The following is a 20,781-nucleotide window of genomic DNA, read 5'->3' as shown; positions in this document are numbered from 1 at the left end:
GAATGTCGCTGTACTTACTGTAAGTCACTCTGGATAAGAGTGTCTGCTAAACGACAACATGTGATTTAGAGCACAGACGGGTACGTGCAGATAAAGGCATAAGGAGCAAGGTTTCTGCTAGACAAATTCATTGGATTAAGAGAGCAGTGGCTAAAATGCCATCACAAAGCAGCAAACATGTCGAAGCTGCTGGTGCAGTGTAGGATCCTCCAGAGGCTGCAGTTGGGCATAAACCTTCTATTCAGCCACCCCTAACCAATGCTCACAAGCAGACTGGGCTCATTGTTCTGTAGTGGGCCTAGAAATACATGAAGACTAATTAAGTCTTGTTTACTGATGAGGGCCGTGCAACCCTGGATGGTGCATGGGTGACAGAATTATGTTTAGGTCCGGAATCACGGGGAAAGAGCTGGTAGGCCCCTTTAGGGTCCCTGAAGGTGTGAAAATGAACTTGGCAAAGTATATAGAGTTGACCACTGAGTGGCCACTTTCTTCCATGGTACAAAAAGAAGTAGTAAAATAATCTTCATGCATGACAATGCACCATGTAATGCTGCAAAGAATACCTCTGTGCCATTGGCTGCCATGGGCATAAAAGGAGAGAATCTCATGGTGTGGCCACCATCCTCCCCCTGACCTCAACCCTATTGAGAACCTTTGGAGGATCCTCAAGCAGAAGATCTATGAGGTTGGGAGGCAGTTCACATTAAAACAGCAGCTCTGTGACGCTAATCTGACATCCTGCAAAGAAATTCAAGCAGAAACACTCCAAAAACTCATAAGTTCAATGGATACAAGAATTGTGAAGATGATATTCATTTATTTTATTTATTCATGTATTTTGCAGGGACAATGCACACCAATCAAAAGCAAAACTGTAAGTGAGCCAGAGTTAGCCAGAGAGGCTTCATCTGCTGTCCCCTGCCAGATGTTTGAAGGCAGAATTTCAAATAACATGAAATTGACTCAAATGAATCGATAAACAGGCATTAACGTGTAGACCAAACCAATTCACATATGAGCAAGAGTGTACCTGCAGTACAAGCACATACATAACACTGAGGCACATAACATACATCAAGACTTAACAAGACAAATGCACATGCAAATAATCTGATTGGCAACAAGCCATTCCTGAAGGTTTATGTTTGAATGTTTTGAACATGTCTTTTGTGCATATGTGTGATGGCAGAGTATTCCATGTGTGTGCTGAATTTACAGAAAATGCAGATTTGCTAAAAGAGCTTGACCTATGTGAAATGACACTATCAACTCTTGAAGCAGATCTAGTATGTCTGCTACTTTGAGTGCGTTGCTTAATAAATTCACTAAGCGGAGGTGGGGCCGTACCATGTAACATCTTTAAAACCAGACACACGTCAATTAATTTAATGAGGTTCTCCCAATTCAAGATATGGTGTTTGAGGATATTGCAGTGATGGTGACTTTTTGGGTTTTAGAGCTTGTTTATGGAGAATATGGATATATTTTAATGTTGTGCTGCTGGCTTGTGCCCAGCTGGTTAAGCAGTAGAAGCTTAAAGAAGGGGTCCTATGTTAACATTTAACTTGCCCTGTTAAGATGTTTTGAGTTCAGTATGTATATGACCTTCTAATGCTGCAAATTCAACAAATTAGCATTTTCAGTTCTTTAATATTTAAAAAATGCTTTGAAACTTTGTTGTGCATAATAATTTGGAACAGTGCATTTGGACGTTTTTATTTTTGAAAAAAATACTGTTGTCATTGGGAGGTTTGTCCAATAAAATTCTAATTATACCCTAAGGTTGATGACTTGAAAATTATACTGATTGTCATTTGCATTTACTATTTAGGAAAATCAGAGAAATCATTTGCATAATTCGGAGCGTGGTATATATTCACATTTCCGAGGGATTAAGTATATTTATGTATTTATTGTCAGAATAGCTTGTTCTAATAGATGACTCACTAATGATGTATGCATAGGCTATACTGTATCTTTTGTTAATCGACTGTGGTCGATTCACTCATGAAGTGGTCTCTATCTGCATCACTGTGTTTGGGCGTCACCTGTTGGGCAGTAGCAGCATTACACGTTAGGGACTTATGCGTGAGCAGCATGAACAACCTCACGGAAATCGTCGCGTGATCATGATCTGCCGATAAGGTCACGATTGAGCTTCTAACGCATCATTGAGATGTCATTATTGCCCCGCAGTTTTATAATTTTGTTTCATCATACAGTTTGCTAGCTATTGTAATAGAGATGTAATTTTTGTATTGTATTTAAGACAGGGCAGGCCAAAGCCTATATGGGGCCTTAAGCGGAATTGGGGGGGCCCTCCGAATTTGTATAATTACCATGAACATAATATATATAATTTTTTAATTGAGGTATTGTGCTCTTGGGGGCCCTCTGGTGGCCATGGGGGCCCTAAGCAGCCGCTTTGTTTGCTTATGCCTTGCGCCGGCTCTGATTTAATAACTGTAGTGCAAAAGTTTTTAGAGACACGTCCCTGAAATCAGCTCCTGTTTTATAACAGGATGACATGGCCTCCTGGATAACTCTGATGTCCCTTAAGCTGTTACAACACCCTTTAAGCTGTACTGTACTGTTTGAGAGCATGGGATTTTCTATGTTAAATCGTGGTAGTGTTACGTGTGAAGACAAAGGTGAAAACCTCTCATGTGATTCAGGTTGCGTTGATGCACTTCCATGTCTTCACCTGTAGGTGGCGCTAAGCTTCAGGAAATGAGTGTTTGATTTTGTAAGCGGTGTCATTGATGAGTCAGTTTACTTATCAGTTAGTACATTGAGTTTGCATCATAAATCAATCCTATATTTAAGGAGGTAGGATTCCTGGAGGTTGAACTATTACAACGTCAAATTGGAAGCTGGGGGTCTACAGATGAGAATATTCGAGCATGAATACATAATTATAATAATCATATATAATCATATATAATCATATATAATCATATATAATCATATATAGTCATATATATTCATATACATATATACATATTAATGGGCCTGTACACATGTTTGTAGTCAGTTTCTCCTTCCAATCATTGAGGTTGTCAGATGACTTGTATCGCGTTCTTCCAGATTCTTCCACCAGAGAGAGCCGGAGGTCAGACGAGACTCCCGACATCTCTGCTCCTCCTGCTTGTGTGGTCTCTGTTTGAAGTGACCACAGTCCTCCTGTTAAAGGCCACAAATTAGCCATTGTCCTTTTCCTTTCATAACTTAGAACCACCAGGGGAAATGAGTTGTAATGGCCTCTGTGATGACATCTGTCTGTAGTAATGACCACCGCAACTCACTCCTCTGGGTCTGAGCGACTGCATGCTTCAAGGAGCCGGGATACCTGTCTTTGTTTGGGACTTCACCATGGACACGGGCCTTTGATCTGGTCTTAGTGGGCTCCACACACGCCGAGGAACTCCAGGAGACTCCTCCGACACCCCAGATCACTGTTACATTACTGTGATAGTGCAGGGGTGGACAGTCACATCACACATCCTCTCCCTGGACGAGAGAGAGAGAGAGAGAGAGAGAGAGAGAGAGAGAGAGAGAGAGAGAGAGAGAGAGAGAGAGAGAGAGAGAGAGAGAGAGAGAGAGAGAGAGAGAGAGAGAGAGAGAGAGAGAGAGAGAGAGAGAGAGAGAGAGAGAGAGAGAGAGAGAGAGAGAGAGAGAGAGAGAGAGAGAGAGAGAGAGAGAGAGAGAGAGAGAGAGAGAGAGATCTAGCCAGAAGAAAGGCAGAGTCTTGTCTGTTCTGACTGTCCTGCTCACCACTCTCCTGTCTGGGAAAGTTTGTTGTTGTTGTACTCAGAAACCGGAATAAATGAACGAGACAGATGGAGGTTTTAAAATAGACGAGCTCAGACACATGACACACACACAAATGTGTGACGGTTAGAGAGACACAGTTAAATAACCTGTCATATTTCACAGCTTGATTCCTGGTTTCCCACAGGCATACAGGAGGGTAAAGCTCAGTGGTTAGAGCACTTGAGTGCAGATCAAGAAGGCACAGGTATTGAAAGTATGTATGGTTGGGTAATTGCCAGTTATAGCTGTGGGGTCATTGCTAGCAAGCAACTGGAAGGGGAGAGAGAGCGTGAGAGCGAGAGCGAGAGCGAGGGAAGTGCAGCAGAATATTAGATAGATGATTAGGTAGATTAGATATTCTGTACAGCAGAATAATACATAGATAGATGAGGAGGATAGAGATACAGGAGAAGGATAGAGAGCATGGAACAGACAGAGGAGGAGGATGGAGAGAGAGAGAGAGAGAGAGAGAGAGAGAGAGAGAGAGAGAGAGAGAGAGAGAGAGAGAGAGAGAGAGAGAGAGAGAGAGAGAGAGAGAGAGAGAGAGAGAGAGAGAGAGAGAGAGAGAGAGAGAGAGAGAGAGAGAGAGAGAGAGAGAGAGAGAGAGAGAGAGATGAGGAACGTTAGGGAAACAGAGCAGATCCTGGCATGCGGTGATTAAGCAGGGATCCATCTCCTTGCAAACAACCCTCCGATGCCACATCAAGCAAGTGTGGCAGTGATGTCAGCAAACAGTGCCTGTGAAGAGAGGACCCTCCCCCCACCAGCACGCCTGTATTCAGCCCTCATCCCTCGACCCTCTGATCTGGCCACTTTCCCTCGGTCATGGAAGCACTGTCTCAAGGACTGGCCCTGACACCCACAGGAAGTGTAAACAGAGGTCAAGTGTTAAAGTCCAACCCGCCAATTCTCACCTCCATTAAAGGGTGTCTGTATACCCTGGACCACCTGGGGTGAGTCTTTCAAACCAGGTCATCTACAGATTCACACATTTCCTAACAGGGTTTTATAGATTTAGGGGATAGTTCACCTCTAGTTTTACTTTTCAATGATTGTGTGTTTTCCTTTATATCTGTCTCAGTCATTTTGAACCACGTTGTCTTTTGGGCTGTCATTGTCTATAATATATCCATGCCTGTTTTCCATAAAGTTATTTCTCAGAAAGTTGTTTTAAAACTTCTTTAAAATCAAAATTATCTTTGGTATAGGCGTGGCAACTCCTAGTGACCTTCCTCCCCTGATCAACACTATAGAGGGCCAATCACAGAACTGTCGCAGAGATGAGTAAAGGAAGGGGATATCTGTTCCATACTATACCTCGTCCGGTGGTACTCCAAGCACTGACTTCTCAACCTCTGACTTATACCTTGTCACAAGGTGTGGGGGTGGGGACTGGAAGCAGTTAGCTCTCAATCTCTTTCAGGCAGGCTTCTAGTTAAAGACAGACATAATAACTACAGCAGTACACTTATCCTTCGTCCTTCTCCACAGTCCTAAGTTCCTCCAGAACCCATTCCGCACACGCCTGGGGTCTCTGCAGCTTGAGAACCGCACATCCACAGTGAGGTCTTCATACCGCACGCTGCCTCCACACTTGGGGAGCATTCATCTGAACACTGTCCAGGGTGAGTGTCTCCCCCGCCCCGGTCCCACCAGCTCAGCATGGTGACGCTAGACGAGGGAATACACAGCGGCCGGGATGGACAGGGCAGCCAGGCCATCAGGAATAATCCCTCATTAACTTGGTAATGACCAGGGAAGCACTGTGGCTAGATGGGGCTCCCTGCAGGAGCTTCTCTCTAAACACCACAGTGATCCCAGAGAATGGCAGCTCAAACAGGAGTCGTCCGAGCAGCAGCAGTGTCGATGCTAATACCTCCCTAGCCTGCTCAGAGACAGTCTGTCGCTGATCCTGCTGCTGGTATTTCACCTGTTCAGAGAGGCTGGGGTTAGGGTTGGGGTTGGGGCTGGGGTTAGGCCTGGGTCTGGGTCCAGTGTTGGTGTTGAAGCTGTAGTTAGAGCTGGGTTTGGGGCTGAGACTGGGGCTGCTGCTAGGGCTGGAGCTGAATGTGTATTGGACCCAGACGGTGCTTACCTGGGCTTTCAGAGAGCTCTTCACCATCAGGTGAACACCCAGGCTCATTGGAGGCCTTATTGTAATAATGAGTCCTGACAGGACCTTCTGGGCCATCTTGTAAACGGCTTCATAAACTCATTAGTGTGAGGTGTGTGTGGGACAGAATGGCAGGCATTACAGTGCTTGTTAAATGTGTCAACTCAGTGATGAAACCAGCCCTTTCACCCCACTCATAATAATGATGACACTGTTGCTGGCTGCTTTGTCTCATTCAGGCTCCTGGTCTACTCAAGCACAGGACTCAGACCAAGTGGTACTGCACTCTTGTGACATGATTGTAGCTAACTAATTGGTGACATGTTTGTAGCTAACTAAGTAATACAAATCACAGCACATGTTTTCACATGGACTTATCACATATTACATATCAAGGTTATGATATTCTGTAAGGAACAGGGGCACTTCTGATTAGGGAAAATATGTACTCCAACTACAGTGCTCTGGTTTGTGTTCCATCACATCCAATGGGCCCAATTATTTTAAGGTGGGCATTTCCCCACATTTTCATTTACAATTTTAAGAAATAGGAAATTTACCTGGATGTAGCCTATATCAGTATGATGTGACTCAATATTACAATAGAATTGTCCACCAACCAAAAACAGGAATGTAAAAGGCTGGATTTAGAACTTATCAGTGCTTCAGTTTTTTGTGGGGGCATGTTTCCATAGGGAAGGATGGGCACTAGCTTTCTCTGTCCTTCCAAACTCAAGCCATGACTATGAAAAGAGGGCACTTGGACAATAGGCTGCGTGTATTCCTTGTCTGGCTCCAATACACATGACAAGTACCGCCCTTGACTTTGCCCAGTCATGGTTGACTTGGGCAGCAACAATTTAAATGAAAACGTGTCTCAGTTTCAGAATTCGCTGAAAATATAATTGAATTGGAGACCGCTGACACGAGTGAAACTATAGGCTATATTAGTCCATTTACATTTGTATATAAATGCATCTACATAGTTTACAAAAACGAAGTATTTTAAAATATATTATTATAATGTTCTTTGTATGTAGAGTTGACAAGGATGCAGATGTACCGGAGTGGTGTCCGGGGGCGGGCATCGATACACTCTAGCAAACACAAGCGGCGGGGGTGGGTGGTCCGCCCGAGGTCTCAGCAGAGACATCTGTATCGTTAAGGCTTGGACGAGAAACCTTGTGTTTGCCGAGTGCATTAAGCATTCTGGTGTCAGATTAAGCGACTAAATACAACGCTCTGAAGTTAAAGGGATTCGCGGTTCTCTTTTCTGTTTGTATGTGTTTTAACAGTTACTTAGGGCACATCGAACGCTCTTTCGAGCTCCCAAATGACAGAAACAAGCTCGGAAAGTTTACAGAGCTGGTCATAATCCGCCAGTTGAAAGAGTGGAGTCTTTGTCCCCAACTAGTGTAAGAAAGCAAATCACTCCCTTTTAAGAAGCCGCTGTGCTTTTCATCTGTGGCTTTTAATGCTCTAATGAAGAACACGAAGCGGGAAGCTCTTTGTCAGTCACTGTTTGCTGTGGCGGGGACCTAACCCAATATCACCAAATCTCCAACATTACTGGAGTATCAGATACATAGGCCTGCATATCCTGGCATAGGGCCTACCCTAAACCACTTTCCATTGTTCCAACAAAGGGTGATTTATGTAAAAGGAAAAATGCTTATTTTGGCTTACTTTTATTGGCCAAACTTTCACTGAAACGTGTTGAATATTCGACAAAGGCCTATCCCTTAATGTCACAGCATTTTAATGGCAGGTACAGGATCACCTCATAAGTGGTATTCCAGTAAATCCAGTGGCACCACTGCTGCAACGCAACCAGATTCATTTGACGCCTCGCTGACCCGTCAATTGAATCTACTTTCGGGTAACACTGTTGCTGCAAAACGACACACTAGAAGAACGACCTCATCGGCCTACTCACAGAAAGATGGTTTATTTACTTGGAGAAGTCGCCCTGACAGCCTATAATACAGAGTGTAATATTATTTTGAACGAAACCGCACAAATTAAACGAAATACAAATATTCATCTGTAGATTGTAGATTTGGTCGTCATTAAGTTTACCTAAGACATTAACACGTAACACCTCAAACCATATTGACAAAAACAGCATGAGTACCCTACTAGCTCTTCAATTATGTTTATAATTGATAATTAAACAATAAACCCGATCAAGTTGTGAATGTGTGTCTTGATTTAGGGGAATCCAATGTAATCTCCGAGTTGAAATTTTAAGACGCCCTCATAGGGCGAAGCTGTTTGTTCCGCTGTTTGCAGCATCTGTCGGCAAGCTTTGATTTAAAGAAGCCAAATAAGATGATTTGGTAACATCAAGGCTTTCTCAGCGGTAATGATTACATTTGGAGCTAAGATCCATGCAAGAATTTGTAGCCCACTAAATCTCTAGATACCCCACCCCTTTAACTCTTCACAAGTCTTGTGAAAGGACTGGTATTTGACAGTCGCAGCTTGTACAACTCCATCAATTAATTGGATACGTTGTCGGGATGCTCTTCTCTCTCATCTGCTACTTAAAAAGACAAAGGATCGATGGGGGGCTGTTGACACCTCAGTGTCCAGGCGCGGTATAAATAGGAACTCCTCGCCAGGAGTGCCAGTACATCTCTTCTTGCTACAATTGGACGCAGACTACGAGTTGTTTTTTTTTAACTTGGACAACATGCAAGTACTGAACAGACCAACCGGGGCTTACGGCTATCCTGTGCGTAATTACGCATCGTCTTATCCACAGTATCCTGGAACCCAGTGCGCCTCAACGACAAAACCTGCCGCTGGGAAATCGTTTACTATCGACGCTTTGCTCGCTAAGCCCGATGAGAGAATCACCGGCCGGACCAGTCCCACTCCCTGCGGAATGAAATACCAGTCAGCGGCCACGCTTCATCCGCTAGCGGGTCAGATGTGCTCACCCATACCGCAGTATCTTTACACACCTAATATGCTGCACACGGTGATGCACACACAGCCCGGGTATTCTGTTTACTGTTGTCCACCGTTCACATATCAGGCGTCATGTCGAGGCTCCTTTTACCCCCAAGGTAATTTTGACTTAATTATGTTTTGAAGTCGACTTTTTACATTGAAGAAAAAAATTGGCTGCAATCCCAGTAGAAAATGAGCCCATGTTTAACTATTATAAAACTATCTTACAGATTCAGCGCAGTCCAAAGTCGGAGTTCACTCATTCAAGCACAAAGGAGGGAAATCCAAACGAATGCGCACGAGCTTCACCAACGAACAACTTTCCCGGTTGGAGAAAGAGTTCGCTCGCCAGCAGTATATGGTCGGATCAGAGAGATTCCTCCTGGCGTCCGCGTTGCAACTTACTGAAGCTCAGGTACGAAGAATCCCATTAGTGTTTTAAACTGTTGACTTGGCCTGACTTAACGGGTTAAACGGAGTTTGGTAGAATTATTAGCTCTTAAGTGTTTATCATGTGTTCTGTCTTCATAACTGTTTGCTATTCATTTTTCTAGGTCAAAGTCTGGTTTCAGAACCGCCGTATCAAATGGCGCAAGCAGAGCCTGGAGCAGCAGCAGGCTAAGCTGGCGAAGCTTGGGCTGGTGGCCCCTCCGAGGAGCCCCGGTTCTCAGGGACAGGAGGAGGGGGACGAAGATGAGGAGATCGACTTCTCTGACGGCTCTGATGTGGATATCGATGGACCTCTTGATCACTGCTAATCTGTTTGGTCTAGGCTAGAACAAGTCGTTTACGGAACTCGGACATTTGAACAGAACGCAGCTGAATCAGCTGAGACCTACTGCTTGTATAAATATTTAATAATAGATGTATAGCTCTATATTTAAACGATGTTTCTTACTTTATTGCCCTTACATAAAACCACAATGTATTTTATATGTGATATATAACTAAATATATTTTCTGAACTGAGAACCTCTGACTTGAGTGCGTTCTTTGATTTGGCCTTTCGAAAGATCAACCATGAAAAAGCTCAACTTAATTCGGCTATATCCAATGTAGCAAATTGTTTTCATTACTTATCTGCGTGGCTTTCAGGACTTCAATCTAGATAGAATAATCAGATGATGACCTAAGTTTTACTAAAAAGAACATCATATTTGTTAATCACTCCACCCACAAACCTTGGTGTAATTCCCATCTAAATTCAAACGAATACATTTGTTTATCAAAATAGATGAATCTATGAAAGACTGATCTTATACTTCCTATAATTAAAGTTACCAAGCAATGTCAGTTTAAACAAGAAAATCTGCAAATAAGTGCTCTCTGCAAGGTGAGAGAGACCATATCTCTATTACATTTGCTGTACATCGTCGGTACCAGGCACTATTGTTGTATCCCCTTCCTGAGAATATCGCAGCTTGGTCCCACTATAAAGGATTGCTTCATGGTGACATGCTGATATTTTCTGAGGGTTTGATGTGACCCAAAGTAGTTTGTGCCCAGACCAAGGACCAGGCCATGGTTCCCCCTGATTAAGCTAAGCAAATAAATAACTACCTGGGGATTAGGAGGGATATATGTAGCCAGGGGTGGTGGGGGTCAGTCTGTCTCGGGACTGAGAACATGTTCTCTGTGTCTAATCTGTTTAAACGGTCAGTACGCCTGTTGTCAGTGGCCCCTCTCGCCCCCTCCCCAGGCTGACCCTTGGAGGGCAGGTGCCCTGTCTCTTGTCTCTTCATGGGGAGGCAGAGCTGCATTGAAAGCTAGTGTCTCGTGCAGAAGCACACATGCTGTCCAGTCCTGTCTGCAGACAGGCGGGATTAGACAGCCGAGAGTGGACCGAGTGTGAGGGAATCGGGATACAGAGATTAGAAGCACTGGGACTCTGGTGATGTCAGCCTGAACCCTAACTCCTTAACGCAGACAGACAGACAGACAGACAGACAGACAGACAGACAGACAGACAGACAGACAGACAGACAGACAGACAGACAGACAGACAGACAGACAGATAAACCAGGACAGCCTGAGGAGCCATGTTTGTCATGGCCTCATCAATAGTAGAAACACTCTGACTACATCCTGTTTCCTGCAACCAAATGTGAGATTTATTTCAGAAACAATAAAAATAAACAGAAACAGAAACAAGATGAGGCAGTATAGGTCTGGCAACCGAATCAAAAGAATGATTTAATGAATAACAGGGAGAGCTGACTCCCTCTCCCCCAATTGTTTCTCCTCACTCCCCATTTCTACTCTCTCCCCCCCCCTCTCCTCTCCCTGTCTCTCTTCTCTCACCCTATCTTTCCCCCAGCACCCCTCTCTCTGTCCCTCATCTCTTATCTCTCCGTCTCTTCTCCTGCCTCCCACTCTCCACTCTCCTCTCCGTTCTCTCTTTTTGTCTGTTTTTCCTCTTCCCCTCCCCTGTCTTTCCCCTTTCCTCCTGCCTCTCTCTCTCTCTCCCTCCCCTCACCCTTCTCCCGTTATTTCTCTCCTTTCTCCCTGTCTCTCTTCTCCTCACCCCTCTCTCTGTCCTTCCTCTCCTGTCTCCCCCTGTCTTTCACCCCGCTCCCTGCCTCCCTCTCCTTTCCCCCAGGTTATTAGGGGGAGACAGTGAAACAGCTTGGGTAAGACCCAGGAACCGTCTCCGATGCGATCATCCAGGACCCCCCCCCCCCCAGCCCTGTGTAATCCCATTGTGGGACACAGGCTTGGGAAAGCCTAGGGATGGAGAGGGGGTTACTGGCTCCCTGTCCCAATTAGCACAGGGCACCCTGAGAACATGCCAGGATCTCCCGAAGCCCCGTGGGGTCGGAAACCGCTTCCTAATCAGTCTGTAACAGAAAGTGTTACATCTTTTCTCACTAGTCCGCAGCATTGTTCTAATCGGCCTCTGACGTCTCTACTAACACCACAACTCCGAGGGAGGCCAGAGATAACAGCAGAATTACTACATGCCTATAAAAAGGTCGTTTGGCATTGTGGTCGATTGGGGATTTTTTATGCGATTTTTTTTCATGAGGGACGGGTACCGTATGATTTCTTTACTTAATTTTATTGAATAGTTTCCTTCTTTTCCACAAAATCAGAGAATCAATCCTCCATGCACATCTTGGTTGGTCTAGGTGCAATGCTCTGGAGGTGTGAAAGTTCTCATGGAAAGAAATAACCGCCATTACGCGGTCGAATAGGGAAGTGCAGTTCATTTGAACTAGGATATGTTTTAGGGTAGGCAATTGTAAAATCCTAGTTTGCATTTTATTTGCAGAGCAATGCCCTTCTACTCTATCTAATAGTCATTAACTTCCATTACAATCGTTTGAAGTAGACGTCGTCCTTTGTCTCATTGTGAAAGGCTTCATTTGACATGCACAATGACTTCTAACAAGGGACAGGGACCACAAGGAGTGGACCCGCTTTAAATGGCCATCTCATGTTTGGAGAACAATCTGTAGATCATTTAAATGCGTTCTGTTTCCCAGGAAATAGCGTGGTTCCTGTTCTTCGAGCCATTCAGAGAGAACATCAACCATGAAGGGCAGGTTGTGCTAAAGCAAATAACTGGGCTTGACATGGAATTCACCTCTCACTCCATCCAAGCCAAAAATTTGATATATTCCTATTCTAACAGCCAATGAGCTGGATTTGTGGTGTGAGTTGAGCTTGTAATGTCACTTGAAAAGATGCGTGGGATGCAAATAGTTAAATAAGTTATCTGGTCATATTAAAAACACTCTGGAATGATGCAGGCACATTCACCACAGCCACCTGGGAGTGACCGGCTGAGATGTTTGTTTAAGCGCGGGGGGGGGGGGGGGGGGGGGTGACCGAGCGGAGCCCATACAGGTGGTGAACGTTTCCATTTCCCATCAAGGTGACATAAACGCAAGGGAGTGCTACTTTTACCATCTCGTTATGATGGGGTGAAATTTTTCAGGTATTTAAGTGGAATAGATTAGCTGAACACACAGCGCTAATGCGAAACAAAATGGCCAATTAGTTTATTAATGGACGGAGGTGCGAGCTAGTTGGACACATATAGGGTCTCTCCGCTCACAGCCTTACACCACTGCTACCGAATGATTAGCCATCTTTGACCAGTAGTGTTCAATGTTTGCTGCTGTGATGACACCTTAATTAATCGGTGCTAACAGACTCATTGCATTGCCAATTTCTGAAACGGATATTAATTCGTTAGAGTAAAGTTGCAAAAATTGCAATGATGATGTGAAGCTAGCCTATAAGCTAACCCTCTAAATAGTACAACTCCACCGTAAATTTGGCTACAAGTTGTTTATGACTGATTTCACAGTGAGTGGAACAGTGATCATGTTTAGGCCACATTTGTTTCAACATAAATAAATGTTTCGATGTTTACCCAGCTATCAACATTCGAGATTACAAAGGAGAAGGCTGCTTGAGTCAAACATATCTCATCTAATTTTTCATTAGCCCAACAAACATTAGATTAACATAAGATGGAAAAACAAGGCTTTTCAAAAGTGATTTGGCCTAAAGCACAAAACTTATTAACCGCACGATGGCAGCATAAGAGATGTGTTATAATCATGTCTTGAAATAGCAACAAATGGAAGCCGTTTAATCAGGCAACAGCCCTTTCTTTACAGTTTGTTACATAGGCTATTTTACTGCTAAAACATTTACACTACTTTCATGTTGAACAGACACACGAAAATGAAAATGAAAAACATGTGATAGGCTATGTAGCCTTGGTAAACCAGACCTTGAACCGGCAGGGGTCCTCGGTGGGTCATAGCACACCTGACTCATTTATGACTGGCAGGTATGGCTACACAGGCCCTTGACTCCAACACCAGTAGAGGGCAGCACGGCACTGACAGCAGTGTGACAACAACGTAATTTAGCACGCGCTGCGTGTCAGCAATTGAACCTTCTGCTGCTGACACTTCAGAGAACCAAGCCGCAAACAAGGCATGGAAGAAGAACACGCGTAGGCCTATCTGTGCAATTTAATTGTTTAAAGTGAAGATAATGTCGCTTATGTAAAATATTACAAATAGTGGAACTAGCGAGGCTTGATACTTGTACGTGTGTAGCAATGTAGGCTAGTTATGTTAATGGTCTGCTGTTTAGTCATTTATTAACCAGGTCTGGTCAGGGTCAGCGACCAGGGTGCAACATTTTATCATATTAACATTAACAAAGGGCATGCGAAGCCGTTCCCAATGACTGCTCTTATTCTCAACGAAAAGTAGCTATACATTTAAAAAGTATCAAGCTTATTATAGTGTGGCCCTCCACCTCTCTCTCTCTCTCTCTCTCTCTCTCTCTCTCTCTCTCTCTCTCTCTCTCTCTCTCTCTCTCTCTCTCTCTCTCTCTCTCTCTCTCTCTCTCTCTCTCTCTCTCTCTCTCTCTCTCTCTCTCTCTCTCTCTCTCTCTCTCTCTCTCTCTGTGTGGACTGTCTACGACCTTGTGCATCCGAGAGTGCCCAAGTGTAGCATAGATGCGCGGTAACGTTTGTTTATGCCTACCTCACAGCGTATAGCATTTAAATATATATATTAGTCATGTTAACAATATTTTATGAAATATTTCCAATGTCTTAATAATTTTTATAAACGAATTCTGACATTTCCAGTCCAGTATATTTCCCTGTCCTACTGCACGGCTAAATAGACTTCTTAAAAATAAAGAAAATATTTCAATAACGATCTTATCATTTGATCGACCTCAGGCAATGTGGTCTATAGATCCACTGCCCATTGCTTCTTCCTGATTTCTACTGGTCTTTAGAATGTTTTTCTTTTGAAGTGTTTTTCTATATTAATGAAGAACTTCCTCTAATACAATGACTGACTTTAAGGGCCTTTAGCCTTAAACGCCCAATCAACATCTTGTTCTACCTCATAATTTTCATCGGTAATGATTTTCTAATGCACTAAAGAAGCATATTAGCCACCTAATTATTAACTTTAGGAGTGCACCATGAAACCTAAACACGAAAGCTTAACCAAGGCTCTCATTTTTCTGAGGGAAATACCGAAGTTAAAAATTAAGACAATGCTTTCTACTTGAACTATATGGGCTTTTCATACAAAACAATCCATGTAAAACTGCATTATTTGTAGTAGCCTATAGGCCTGCAGACATACATATTCCATATAGCCTACATCACAACGGCAGACTTGTGAGACTTTGCTGTAGATATCTATCTTCCATGCCTCCAAACTCAGCAGAACTGTCTCCATTGAAACAATAGATGGTTAATATATGATCAGCCAAGACCCGGGATGTTTCTGGTTAAAACGGCGCGTTCCGGTCCATGCAAACACTTGATGACTTCCTTTGCATAATGTGTCGGGGTTCACCAGCGCTTGAATCTCACCAGTTAACAAGTGGTACATTTCTAACTGGATATGTTGCCTAAAATAAAGATAGCCTACATTATATTACGGAATGTGTCAAAAAATCCTCAATTTGATTATGCTAATAGGCTGTTATAAACCGATAACGGAGGTAGGCCTAAATCTATTTTAGACATTATTTTAACAGCCTATAGCATTTACCATGAGGCTATTCGTGTGAATTAAGGCTACATTAATATAAAAGTGTAAAAAATAAAAAGGATAAACATCGAGTAGGCCATAATGTTATGCCTCTGAAAGATATTTTATTTTACTCATTTTATTTTGTAGTATTTCAGCCTGTATTATAATTATAGCATTCATACAGGGCCTAATAATGTTACCATGAAGAAATAGATAATACTTATAGCTAACATGTAGGATCATGTAATTAATAATGTAGGTTATAGATCTATCTAGCTGTGTAATGTAGCCTATTGGGCTACTGCTTATTCAATAAGACGAAAGATGGCTGTTTTTTTTTGAGTGATTCTGCTGATATAGGCCTATGTATATTTTAATATTTATCTGATAGTCTAGACCTACTCATGAACTTTACTCCTTCATTTACAAGTTTCCTGGGTGAAACCAATAGGAACATTTAGGCCGACCTGTCGCGATTGTCGAATTATCAATTAAAAATACATTTTGCCCAAATTAAATGGAGGCATATATTTACGCGTATGCAAAGACAATAACATTGGATAAGCTACGGGCCTCGGTTATCATGATAATGGGTGCAGGCAACTCTTTGTTGCTTTGAAAAGGGACTCCCTGTTGTGCAGAAGGCTATAAATATGTCACCCATTATGTACAAACAAAACAGACAAATACATCGACAGGAGTATGGCGCGCCTTAAAGAGACGTCAACCTGACACAGTACAATACAAATCCTTAAAAACTCACTGCATTATAGAAATAATAGGTCTATATGGGCTGGTTTCAGATGAGAAGCTAAACTGACTCCAACTCCAATTCACCCACCCCCCGAGTGATCCACGAGCCAGGTACTTGGAAAACTCATTGGCAGGTGTAGCTGTCCAATCAGAGCAGTCTGGCATAGCACATGTGAGTTGTGGGGTTCAGGACATTCATGCATATCTCCACAGAGATTCTCCTCACCCACACGGCTCCATGGATCAGTTTCAACAAATCTATTGACTTTGATTTTCAGAACCAAAACGGTAAAAGGCAACTGTGTACTGGACCATCATGCCCTTTTGAGGGTGCATGCCAATTTTATTCGCATCAAGGAGGAAGTGGCAAGTAATTTCTCGTTTTCTGGATACCTCGAATGTTTGAGAACATGTTTTCGTCAGCAGGCAAGCGTTGCTTTACGATAGAGTCCTTAGTTGCCAAAGAGAATCATTTAACTACCGAAGATCCCATCCGACCAACGGCATTAAGTTATCCCAACCCCACAGACGCTTTCATGAACACTTACCAGGGTCCAACAGGAAGGTCACTATACCAAAACCCGGAGCTCGTGTTTCCTGAGGCGGTAAACCACCACTCACTGACCATGAACCCTCACCAACTAGGAGGGCCGCATCTTCAGCACCCGCACTTCTTTGGGACACAACATCGAGACCCACTTAATTTCTACCCGTGGGTTTTAAGAAACAGATTCTTTGGACACAGATTTCAAGGTATTTTTCTTCATTGAGAAACGCACAGGGAAACGTTTTCTTTTGCGCACGAGCGCGGGCATGTTTCTGGGCATGTGTGGATGAAAAAGAGAGAGTTGTGGGGAGGGAACTGGCTAGAAATAATATACTTTATAGTATGTATACTATCCTGCAGGGTATCTGTGTTGATTGGTACGGACAATTCAGTTGTATTCATTCTCACGTGATGTCAGACGATCATTCCAAAATGTGCAGATCAAATGTAGACCAAATGTAGTCAAAATCTACGAGTACAAATAAAGTAACCTGAACCTGAGGTCTAATAATCAAAGACAATATTAGCTATAGCCTAGGCTACTCACACATTATTTAGGCTGTGTCACCTTGAACGGCAATGGGATTCCATGAGCTGACTGCAGTCTACTTGTGTAGTAGGTTTGAACCAGAAGGAGCCACAGGTACAGACAGATAATGCTGGAGACTGCTTATCTTATTATTCCACAATGGATCTACCCCCGGCTATACTTTGGTATCGGCACAGCGGGAATTAGATAACTGCTATATTCTGTTGTAATAAGTGAAGCTGCCGGAGGTCAACTAAACCATTATTTTTGTAGGCACTAAATCTCTGCGTGACAACACAAAGGCTAAAGTACATCGCAATGGGCAAAAAATAACCACATATGATAACGCTGAGTGCCATATTAAAAATACAGAAAATGAAATGTCTATTGACCAAATGCAACGGTTTAACAGCGCTCATGCTGTAGGCTATATGTATGACGGCAGCACAAGTTCAGAATACTTAATACAATAACTTAGAACCTTAGGAGACAGATCTCTGCACACAATAAAACAAAATAGATTTGAAATAATTAGTAAAAAAAGAAAAACACCTTTCTGAATTCCTGAGGTAAAACAAGTTGACATAAAACAACACGGCATTGAAGGGTGAGCTAAAGAAATAACATGTTTAACGTCAGTGATGTGTGCGCTTGGTAAATGTTATTACAATTTAGGCGCATCGGATAGAAAATAAAAGTGTGTGTCTGTGTATTATGTGAAATATATGATATAGCCTAGTCAATGTAACTATAGATCCAATAGCAATCTCAGAAAAATTCTTATGATATAATTTAAAACGTTTAGAATTGTGTATAGGCCTACTTTATATGGAATATCCCTGAACCAAATTAGCTGCATTTTGAGTCCTAAAATATCCTACAAATTATACCATAAAAATACGAATAAACTGAATATCCTGTTGGTTTGTTAGCCTTAAGAATAAAATGTATAGCGCACTAAAAGTTAAAAGAGCACATTTGTGCCCGACGGATCCCCCCAAAAATGTCAGGTTTAAATTGTCCAGAATTATCGTTGATTGGCGCTGATTTGGGCTAAGCAAACGGATTGTTAAATATCGGCAAATGATTCGACCTATTATCATGACAGTGTGATATGTGTTATATTTTGAATACTTTGTAGATTATTACAATTGTGTTGCTACATTTTCTTACTTCTAATCATAACGCATTCAATTATTTGGGTTAAAATGTTTTTTTTAAATGTGTCTTATTCATAGGCTACTGTAAACACTCATGCTTACTGACAACACGTCATTTTTCAACTTTGAATCTGATTATCATTCCCTTGTCCGCAGGCAACGATGTTACCCAAGATAGTCTTCTCCTCCACGGCCCCTTCGCCAGGAAACCCAAACGCATCCGCACGGCGTTCTCGCCCTCGCAGTTGCTGCGTCTGGAGAGGGCCTTCGAAAAGAACCACTATGTGGTTGGAGCCGAGAGAAAGCAACTGGCCAACAGCCTCAATTTATCGGAAACACAGGTAAACACCCGTATTGAGAAAAATAGCCAGATTCGATTGCTTGTTTGACATCCGTAGTATTTATATTTTGTACTTTAAGCCCAAACCAATTATGCCCATCACGTGTTTTAAGCTTGTGACTAATTAGGCAAATTAATGTTATGAGCGAATACGTAAAATAATAGGCCTAATGATTGTCTTTTATGTAGCCTAAATACATATTATACAGTGTAATATTTCCCGCAGTTGAGCATTAAAAACGAAAAAAGAGAAAATTACAATCAGGCAACCGCAAAGACGCTTCAGGAATATGTGCAGATTGGGGTTTTTGCGGATCAGTGGGGATGAGATTTAAATTAAATGCTGTTGTGGTTTAATAGCCTATAGGTGTGATTAACATATATAGGCTATTATGATAAGGGAGGTCGTGTTTCGTATTTCTTTGTCAACATTGGGCTTAAAATGGTCAGCTACTTATTTTTAATAAATGTGTATCTTCTGCCAGATTGACAGACTTTTCAGGCTAATAGCAACATGCGTACTATATGCACATGTAAAGTGTGTGATTTTACTCTCCCTCACTAAAATCCTTATCGCAGTTCAATTCACATTAAACAATAGCAACCCCACCATAAAGCCAAAAATATATGCAAATGTATAATCACTTTATATCCAACGCTTCTAGCGCGTATCATATATTACATTTAAAAGCTAAATGTACTACACACCTGCGACAGTTAGGCTATAATCTGTTTTGACTCATTTTCCCCTGAACGTGGAGTTCCCATGAAATTCAAAGATGCAAAGTTTTGTAAATTTTATAAATACTAAGTGAGTTTTTTCCAAAGCATTTTAGCGTGTATCATCCCCCAGCACATACAAACACAAACTTCTCTTATAGGCTACTGTTTACTGGTCAGTTATGTGTTAACCATGGCTGTGATGGGCAGGAAGTGTACCATTGGTTACCTGGTGGATATAAGTCAAAATCAGCTGGAACACCCCCAGCAGCGTTGCTGTATGCTCTGACACAACTCTTCCTCCACAGGTCAAGGTGTGGTTTCAGAACCGGAGGACTAAGTACAAGCGTCAAAAGCTGGAGGAGGAGGGTCCGGATAGTCAGCAGAAGAAGAAGGGCAACCACCACATCAACCGCTGGCGCATTGCCACCAAGCAGGGCAGCTCCGAGGACATTGACGTCACCTCGGAGGACTGAGCTGCCCCTCCAACTCTACGAGGACCAACACCACTCCTATTTATTGTGTCATGTTGTTGAGTATAGTTAGAAGACTGTACAGCAAGGACTAGCGAGTGATCAGCTCAGTCACAAGCGGGGAAGAGCTGGGGTCCATGATGCACAGACTCAGAACTTCACGACACTTGCGTCCTGCATATCTCTGAACTCTTCCCAACACAGCTCCCCCCCCCCTCCCCTCCATACAGGTCCCCCACCCCATGACACTAGCTGCCTGGTGGGTGAGGGGTCTCCAGGTATACAGCCAACCCTCCCATGCTGCTTCTGTTTGGTTGTGTTTAGTCCTGTTTGTTGTATATAGCGTTCGGGTACCTCCGTCTACGACGTCACAACAACCACCTCGTTTCTGCATGTGTCTGTAAAGTTACAGATATTAACCAATCGTTTTCCAAACCCTCATGCTGTTGCCTGTTTGCCCACAAGGAATCACACAGTCCTTCAGTGCTTCCTGCAGCTAGCGGCCTTCTCAAAGCCACACGAGGCCAGTCCTGCTCAGGCTGCTGCTGGCAGACCAATCACAGCCCATATATTCAATGAAGAGTTGCTTGAGCATTCTTGGTAAATTATATAACTTATTTATTTTTCTGTCAGATGAAGAAGAAAAAAAACAACATTACCATGAACAGATTTTGTTTCTTTTTTGTTGTTGTTATTTCCTCCTGTCCACACAGCGTGTTCCTCTCTGAACTCCAGTACCGGAGCAGGCTGGTGGACGCTTGCATGGATGACAGGACTTCTTTGACAGATTCAGCTCATCAGTCTCTGGTGTGATGGAATGATCTAGAACTATCTAGAAT

At 42.9% G+C, this 20,781-nt stretch overlaps 2 protein-coding genes across 2 annotated transcripts; both read left to right on the top strand.

The window, feature by feature from the left end:
- Window positions 1–8,624: 8,624 nt before the first annotated feature.
- Window positions 8,625–9,787, top strand: noto (notochord homeobox). The gene is made up of 3 exons (XM_084683395.1): window positions 8,625–9,003; window positions 9,124–9,302; window positions 9,442–9,787. Exons 1-3 carry the CDS (start codon window positions 8,625–8,627, stop codon window positions 9,643–9,645), a joined length of 762 nt encoding a protein of 253 aa, XP_084539521.1. The 3' UTR covers window positions 9,646–9,787.
- Window positions 9,788–16,571: 6,784 nt separating this feature from the next.
- Window positions 16,572–20,057, top strand: emx1 (empty spiracles homeobox 1). The gene is made up of 3 exons (XM_084683285.1): window positions 16,572–16,926; window positions 18,566–18,750; window positions 19,778–20,057. Exons 1-3 carry the CDS (start codon window positions 16,572–16,574, stop codon window positions 19,943–19,945), a joined length of 708 nt encoding a protein of 235 aa, XP_084539411.1. The 3' UTR covers window positions 19,946–20,057.
- The last annotated feature ends 724 nt before the right edge of the window (window positions 20,058–20,781 follow it).

This window comes from Hypomesus nipponensis, chromosome 3 (assembly GCF_054491055.1).
Source record: "Hypomesus nipponensis isolate SF chromosome 3, ASM5449105v1, whole genome shotgun sequence".
In the NCBI taxonomy this organism is placed as follows: domain Eukaryota; kingdom Metazoa; phylum Chordata; class Actinopteri; order Osmeriformes; family Osmeridae; genus Hypomesus; species Hypomesus nipponensis.
Note: the sequence above shows the minus strand (reverse complement) of the source record. Positions and strands in the feature narration are given on the sequence as shown.